Raw genomic sequence first — 8,839 nt, 5'->3', positions numbered from 1 at the left:
TGAATTTTAGGTTAAAAATAGCAAGAAAATTTTGGCTCAATACCAGCTGAGTATCCACGTGGATATTCATCTACTATTGGGGTCATTTTTGGATACTCAGCTACCATTGGGAAAATGCGTGGATATTTAACTAACATTGGGGGAAAAATAGTTTTTAAACAAATATTTTGGTTAGCTTTTTTTGTTAATTTAAACATGTTAGAATTGTCCTATCAATTTAATAGGTATAAGAGGTACGATTTAAGAAGCGTAGCAACTCTAAAATAGAAATTCCGTAGTTCAATTTTAAACATGTTGTTTTTTAACCTTTTGAACAATCTTTTTTTAATAAAATGTAATAAATGAAAGCAAAGTTTTTCTACATTTCTAGGAAATTATATCAACTGTATAAAATCGTGGCTTTAGGGATTTTTGGTCCAAAAAAATATTGGATTATTAGCCCTATAGATTGATCATTTTAAAAAGCGAAGCTTTTTCATAATAAAGGTCTGTGCGTCTGTCCGTCCGTCCATTTCAAACTTGGCGTTATGATTCCTGTAAAGCACATTTTCAAAGAACGTAATTACTAACAAATCAAAGTGATTATTGTATGCCCAACTACACTTTTAATGATTTTGTAAATCTATCCCATGTTGGTGGTGAAAAATCTGTCTGATCTTTATATTGCAATTTAAAAGTGCTAAATACTATGAAGCTGGTTAACTGAGAAAGTTCAATGCATTATCAAATTGTGCACCTTTTTAACTTTCTCAGGTTTTTTTGTTTTTATTGGTAAATAATGATGCCAAGGTGGTAAAATTAAGTTCAATCTTAGAGAAGTTCAACTTTTTTGTGTGTGTCATAATATCTCTAACAATTTGCAGAGAAAGAAGTTTGGAGGACTGTTTAAGCCTTCCTCCCACCTGGAAAAGTTTATATAATTTAGCCCCTAACCCTCTATCTCAGCTCCTGTTACAGATAGAGACATAAAAATTATTTCTGGTTGTTCATTTGCATTTTTAGAGAAAATAACTTTTTCTAGATATAGCAGTTGGACCGCTCCTTAGCTGATTTTTCAGCAGCCAGGAGCCAATTTTAAAGATAGGATTACCAAATTTTAGGTGAAACTTTTATTCTTTATAACAAAAAAATACTTTTTCTGACCATTGTAAATAACGGAAACTGCCATTTTCAGTGGCAAAATGGCGGTTGGCAGTGTCAACTAATATTCGGCGGCTGGCAGCTTACAAATGCTTATTATCATTGCTCAAGGATTTACCACAAATTTATAGTAAAAGCTGGACAAAAAATCGTTCATAAAATCGGTCATGTAGCCGTCAAACGGTCATAACACCACTTTTCTCAGATGTTCATTGATATCTAAGTATTTGCCAAAAAAAATTTAGGTTTCTACCTTATACACAAAAGTCATAATGTAGAAATCAAGATTTATTTAGAATTTTATTTAATTTTGATGCCACCTAACTGACTTTGACCAGACACTACGACCAACACAGACCAGATATCCTTATAAAATCAACTCTTGCCAACATACAATTACTAAACTTAAAAAGTCATGAAGTCACAGTTCTCTATCTTACCTACAAAAAAATGACATTGAAAAAACTAAAGAGGGGGGACTGATTTAGCCCCCCCCCCCCTGAGCTGTAAGGGCTAAAGAACAGGCAATGTGAAATTTAAACCCTAGATGTTCATTTTGAAACCTTTAAAATCAACATGTATGTTATTACTATTCTGTATTTTGTGTGTTAGTGTGCATGTTAAAAAATTAATATTTATATTTACTCACCTAGTTTAACTTGCATTTCTTTGACAGTCATCTCAAGATCCTAAAAATATCAATATTATATTATGATTCAAGAATTTGTTTTTAACATTTTGATATAACAAAATAAACTTCATTTTGGAAATTTTGAAATACCTAATATAGATTTCATGATATTATTTTAGATAATTAGTTTTTAAAATACAGATACATGTATCATTGTATACTATATGCAAAAAAAAAATTTCTCATAAAAATATCAATTTAACTTAGAACTTTTAACCAAACAGCTTAAAGATTCAAAAGTGTAAGTATAAATGCTAACACTATAATTCCAAAAACATAAAATTAAACAAAAATAATTTGTCTGTACCTGGTGTTTAGTATTCATGTTCTCCAATTCTTTCTTTAAGTTGTCTATCTCAATCTAATAAATGAAAAATACAAATTTTGTATGTAATGATTATGTTATTTTCAGTTATTTGTTATATTTTGAAATAAATTTGAAATAGTCTTCATGTTGGCCTATACTTGTAGTGACCTTATCAGAAACACTAAGCTCTAGTCAGAATACATTAGCTAGTCCTAATTACCTTGTGATTTGTTTCCATCTTATCAATAAACTCTTTTGATCTGTTGAATTCCATCTAAATAGATATCATTTTCAAAACTACAGGGTGTCTCTCAAAAACTGATTTTTTAAAAATGTTTATTACTTCCTCAATATTTGTGCTATCTTAAAAAAAAAATTGGCAGCCTACTACTGACCGGTTTATAGGAAAGTGATGAAAAATTCACAAAGCTATCAGAAATAATCTACAAGGTAATACATAACAGGATGATTTTATTGAATGTAAGACTGATCTTCAAAAAAATATGCCTTGGTTAACATTTAAAGCAACTTGTGGTCAAACTGTAGATCACAAAGACTTACTTTAGACATTATAAAAATTGGCATTGTAGACAAACAAAAATTCTGATAAAATTCAAGTTCTTTAGTGAAATAGCAAGCTACACATGAAAAATGAACAAAAAAGACCAATATTCTGCATATTTTTACTTATTGTTCACTTATAGTACACCTCAAATTCTAGAAAATTAGGAATTTTTTGTTTGCTATGAGAGGCATTTCTTTTGGTATGTTTTGATAATCTGTGCAACTAGCTGTTTGGCCCTTAGCTCATCCTAAAGTTTAAAAAGCAAATATTTAAATGTAGGTTAGTCTAAATTCATTCTCTTTTGAGACAAAATTAACTGGAATATTAATAAACTCACGAATGCCTATTAATTTGTAATGCCTAAAAACCATCCTAAAGTGTTAAACATACATAAACAATTGATAAAGTGTCAAAAAAAAAATTAATTTAGTCATTAACCCATTAATGACAATAGGGTCAAAAACGACGCACAAATTCAAACCTATACTATCACTCTATTTTTTTATGCTGTCCTTTGTAAATGTTTGTAAATAACTGAATAGAGCTTCAAGTTTTGTCCTCTATATTGCTTGGCCTCTCACTTCATTCGATGACTAGATGAAATCATATTTTCATGGCAGAAGTAGAAAAAAAAAGAAAAAAATTTCCACACCAGGCCTAACTTTTTTTTTTAAGAATTAAAACATACTTATTGATAATTAATTATAGCATTCATTATATATTTTTAGTTTCTGCTTAGTTTTCTTTGATTTTGGTTAGTTTATATAACTTTTTTGATAAATTGTTGTGTGTCTTATTCAACGCATTCAGACTAGTCATTTTTCCTATGCGTCTATTTTGTACCATATCGGACCAATCATCTTAGGCTTTTGCTGTATAATCTATTAATTGCTTCACCCCTAACCTCTAGGCGGTTGGGGGAGTGTCAGGATAAAACCATCCCAAGGTATATAAAGCTTCCCTGATAAGTAAAACCAATTCAGACCCGCAATTTCTGTAATCTTTGCCTTGAGACAAAAAACCTTACTACTTTATAGTATGGAATACTATACAAGCAGCGGCTACGACCTTAGAGGCATCTAGGGGCCCTTGGGTTGGGTTGGGGGAGTCAAACCCCCTCTTTCAATTATAGTTTTTATGTGCGACAAATTTTAAAAGATTTTAATTTTTTTCAAATTACAAAAAGCCCAATTTTTTTTAGGTAATTTCTTTTGGGGGGGAGGGGTTCATGGGAGCTTCGCCCCATGGTGCAGTGGGGTTCCCAAACCCCAACTACTGGTTTTTGTTTACAAAAATAAATTAAAAATAAAAATTTTGAAAGTGTCAATTTTTTTGATTTTTTGTTGGGGGGGTAGGGTTGGGGATGTCCCACCCCCCCCCCCCCCCCGGAAAAGAGCTTAAAACCATCACAGGACCAGTAGGTATATTCCCTGAAGAGAAGAGCCCAATTGGTTCAGGGGTTACTGAGATCTTAAGCTTCATACGGACAGACAGACATCAAACTACTTTGTATTATAGATAGTTAAACAAGAAAAATGATTTAGTTATACCTGCATTTTTAGTTGATTTTTACACAGGACACCGAAACTATTGCAGTCATCCATTCTTGTTAGATGACTGCGACTGAAATAAGTAGACATTATGAAAAAATGCAAAATATAAAACTGGATAGAATAAAAAATGGAGGGAAATGAGTTGTTGTCAATTTTACCCCCTCCCCACCCACCCCCTCTGTAGCAAAATGTATTTCATATTGATATGCAAAAATATATGCATTTGGATAATCAAAAATTAGTGGGGTGTACAGGGAATTCCTGAAATATTTAAATCCATGTTTAAAAAAAAAACTACACACAAAAATTTCAGCATCATATTCCATAATATTTAGAACACAAAGGATATTCAAATAAAGGTTTGATTGTATGGTGGATAGTTATGGAGTAACAGTGCCAATAAAGACAAATTACTTACTAGAATGGTGTATCATTGGATATATCCTTGCACCAACGTGGTAATGATAAGTATCTGGTCAAGCAATGGCCCTAAAACAATTGGATAATATAAATATATAAAGAAATCGCACATAACCAACAGGATCTTTTGTGACATGAAGGTCCTAGGTTGTAAGACTTTTTCTTGGTAGAGTTCTTCCAAATAGCCTAAAACCCTCCCTGGATCACAACTAAACTTTTTTTAAACTGTGATACAATCAGACTAGTGTTCTTAGAACTTTATAAGACACTAGCGGCTTCGCCCCTAGCCTCTAGGGGCTTTATTTCTGAAGGTTCAGGGGAGAATTCTAAAAATTTTGTTTACATATTTTTAGATATTTTTTGTATTTTCTAACATTTTATTACTCTTCATATCATTTTATAACTCTTTATAACATTTTTAAAAAAATATAAAAATTAATAAAAACATATAAAAACAAAAAAAACATTAAAATTAGAAAAAAAATATAAAATTTTTTTTTAGGGGGGGAAATTTTCATTTTGGGGGGGGTTGGGGGTATCCCACCCCACAAGAAAATAGCTTAAAACCACCACAGGACCAATAGGTATATACCCTGAAGAGTAGAATCCAATCGGTTCAGTGGTTACCGAGATCTTAAGCTTCAGACGGACGGACAGACATCAAGCTACTTTGTATTATAGATATAGATTACTTTGTACATAGGATTGTTTTTATATTATTTTAAAAATAAAAGAAAAATGAAATTTAGTAGCTTCCATTGTGTCTGTTTGTTTGTCTGTTTGTTTGCAAAGGATCTCGCTAACCGCTGAACCGATCGGGTTCTCCTTAACAGGGTAACTTCTCATAGTTCCTGGGAAGGTTTATAACTATTTTCTTGGGGGGTGGGACACTTCCAACCCCTCCAAAAATGAAAAATACCCCCCCCCCCCCCAAAAAAAATATTTCTTTTTACAACTAAAATTAAAATAGTGGGGTCGACTACTCCCCCCCCCAAAAAACAAAAAAAATTACCCCCCCACAAAAAAAATAATTAAAAAAAAAAATTTTCTTTTATATCTAAAATACGAAAAATTGGTTTGATCAAACCTCTTGGGGCAAAGCCCCTAGAGGCTTGGGGCGAAGCCGCTAGTATTATATAAATCAATGGATTATTTTACTTTACAACCCCTTTTCCCACCTATTTTTAAAAATATATGTTTTTAGCCCATAATGTCTTAAAATATTTACTTAATTCAACAAAATAAGCACAAATAATTTATTTTATAGTTTTTTTGTAATCAGTATACAATATAATGTGTATTTTTTATAGTAAAATTAGTGTTAAAGTTAATATTTTATTTATACCTGACATACAATTTCCTTCTCTGGTAATTCAATATCTGGCATGAAGTGGAAAAGGCTGCATTCCAAGGAATCATACTAAAATAAATATTGTTTAAAATTTGCCGCATTTCATAATATTCTTAGATTGTTACCTAATCAATCAACAGAATCATTTTTATAAAAGGCATTTTTTAGTGCTTAGAAGAGGACAAAAAAAATTTAAATAAAAAAAGGGGCTAGTTCTTTTTGGAAGTAGGTTAGGTGGGTCATGTGAAGGAAATAAAGTTGTGGGTTTCATCTTATTTTCACAGTAGCTTTTAGAATCTTATTTTGGGTTGTTGCCCTGCAGGGGCTAGAAATAGGAGAAAAGCTACTGTAAAAATATGGTGAAATCTGCAACTTCGTTTCCTTCACATGATCCAGTTGGGTTATCAAGGGTCCCCCCCAAAACTGATTAAAGTGCAGAAAGAGGTATGTCTTTTAAGGATTAAGGAAATTCATAAAGCCAAGTTTAAACATAATAGTATCTCAAAGGGGTAGTTTCATGAAATGCATTTGAACTTAATTTAGTGAACTGCATATTTTTTGCTAGTTAATTGGTTTAACTATATTTATATGGCATATATTTGAAAGAATTTCAATTTTCTACCAAGTAGTTTTGAAAATATCAAGACTTGAAAATCAACTTTTTGTGATATATGCATTTTAAAAAAAAGATTTTCAAGTCTTGACATTTTAAAAACTACGTGGTAGAAAATTGAAATTTTTTCAAATATATGCCCAGTGGCGTGCAAAGCACTTTGTCTAGGGGGGGGGGAGGGAGCATTTTGAACATTTTGCAAAATTTTGCCCCCCCCTAAAACAAAGTGCCTTAGGGGGCACTTTGCTTTATGGGGGGCATTTTGCTCATATATACCTATTTTAAACAAGGGCGCCTTAAGGGGGTTGGAATACTTCATTAGGGGCCTTTTAATCCCTATCCCTTCTTCCCCATCCATTCTTTCCCATCCCTTTTCCCCATCCCTTCTTTCTCATCTTTTTAATGCAAATTGCTAGAAAAAAAACATGTCTTTTAGTTAAGGGAATATACACAAATAAATTATAAACTTATCCAGAACTTCATATGATATTCATTTAAACATACATACAGTTTTGAGAAAAAGACTTAGAAAAATGTCAAGCAGTTTGAAATAAACTTGTAAATTGGCGCGCGAAGCGTTCAAATTTTTCCACTTAAGGTACCTTTTTGTTTAAATATTGATGTTTACAAATGTTTTACAAACATTTTCTCATTCATTTGCTCAACAACTTCAGAGACTTGATTGAATTTTGATTGGTTGGTTAATCAAGTTGAGTTTCCATACATTCCATTGACTACTTTTAATCTATATAATGATTAATTTTGTGTATCATCATTGGGGATGTACATCTTTTAATAGTCAATTGTTTTGTCCCTAGAGATCCCTGTTAATATGTATTTTCTTTTTGGAAAAGTTAATGTTTTAAACAAGGATGACAACATCCATAAGTAGGAAAGCACAAAACATCGTAAATGATAATTGTAGATTTATTTTAGAAAATAAGCACAAAACTCTATTTTATTTTGTATGATGACTGCTAGACCGACAGTCTAAGTAAACTAAATTGCTCCCTTTGGTTTGCACGCCACTGTATATGCCATATAAATGTAGTTTAACCAATTAACCAGGAAAAAATATACGGTTCACTAAATTAAGTTCAAATGCCTTTCGTGAAACTACCCCTTTACCTTAAATGTATAAGCTATACACTTTATATTTTCCACACAATGTAGAAAGCACTCTTCATTGGATTGAGTGTTAACAACTGGTGGACCATTCTGTGGTGGTAGGTGGAGATAGGTCTTGTTTACCATCTCTGGAAAACATTCCCCATACCCATGCACCATGTAAACATTTACAAGAATGAGAACAAATGTTTTCATTATTTGGCAAATTACAAAATCTGAAATTAAATGTTATAGATATATAGTCTAATATTTAAACCCTAATTATCCATATTTCCATAATTTTATAAAAAATACTTTTCTTTGTCCTAATTAAGGAGGGGAGTCACCATCCATATGAAAAGATAAAAGCCTTTTAAATTAGTCTTCCATTTTTAAAAACTAAATTAATGGGGTTGGGATAATTTATATTTTTTTACAAAGATAATCAATGTGTAATAATACAAAAACACAAACTTATTCTTAAATAACAGGATGTCTGTTGGTGTATTTGTTATGCTGTACCAAAAGATTTTGCTAACCTTTGGACCAATATGGTTCTCCTTTACAGTGAAGCTTCTCAAAGGTCATAGAAAGGTTATTTTAGGTGAGGGTATGTCAACCCTCCCAAAAAAAATTGTCCCTGAAAAAAAAAAGTAACTTCACTCCCAAAATTTTTGCATCACTTACCCCAATCACTGTAGAGGCCACTAGTATACATGTATTGCTACTAATTGTATCAGAATACTCTGTTTATACATATTATATTTAATTTATTTAAAAAGGGATGTCATTATCTGTACATAAAATTATTTTACTTATGGTAACAATATAAGCAAAGCCTACAACTATTGAATTTTAGCAGCCTTCACACGACAACAACAAAAAAATAAATGAAAGTTGAGGAATAATATAAAATAAGGTTATGTTTATCTAGTATGTTGTATGTATGTTTGCAATTTTACAAGTAATATATTCTCTCCTTTCTCATATATTACTGAAAGTATATTCTATGTATTATACATATATATATTGCAGAAGAAAGTTAGGAGTCTCGGAAAATTTCCATTTGCATTACAATGTACATACACAGTA

At 31.4% G+C, this 8,839-nt stretch overlaps 1 protein-coding gene across 1 annotated transcript in view; it reads right to left on the bottom strand.

Moving 5' to 3' along the window:
• LOC145329142 (uncharacterized) overlaps positions 1-7,979 on the bottom strand; it is a 21,402-nt gene extending 13,423 nt beyond the window's left edge. The window contains exons 1-7 of the mRNA XM_080173194.1: positions 7,769-7,979; positions 6,022-6,096; positions 4,675-4,745; positions 4,254-4,326; positions 2,359-2,412; positions 2,139-2,192; positions 1,790-1,829 (exon numbers count right to left, since the gene is read on the bottom strand). Coding sequence (XP_080029320.1) covers positions 1,790-1,829; positions 2,139-2,192; positions 2,359-2,412; positions 4,254-4,326; positions 4,675-4,745; positions 6,022-6,096; positions 7,769-7,963 — 562 coding nt within the window. The 5' untranslated portion in view covers positions 7,964-7,979. The remainder of the gene's footprint in view (positions 1-1,789; positions 1,830-2,138; positions 2,193-2,358; positions 2,413-4,253; positions 4,327-4,674; positions 4,746-6,021; positions 6,097-7,768) is intronic.
• Between the last annotated feature and the right edge of the window lie 860 nt (positions 7,980-8,839).

This window comes from Acartia tonsa, chromosome 9, assembly GCF_053477335.1.
Source record: "Acartia tonsa isolate MP-2025a chromosome 9, ASM5347733v1, whole genome shotgun sequence".
Taxonomy (NCBI): Eukaryota; Metazoa; Arthropoda; class Copepoda; order Calanoida; family Acartiidae; genus Acartia; species Acartia tonsa.
Note: the sequence above shows the minus strand (reverse complement) of the source record. Positions and strands in the feature narration are given on the sequence as shown.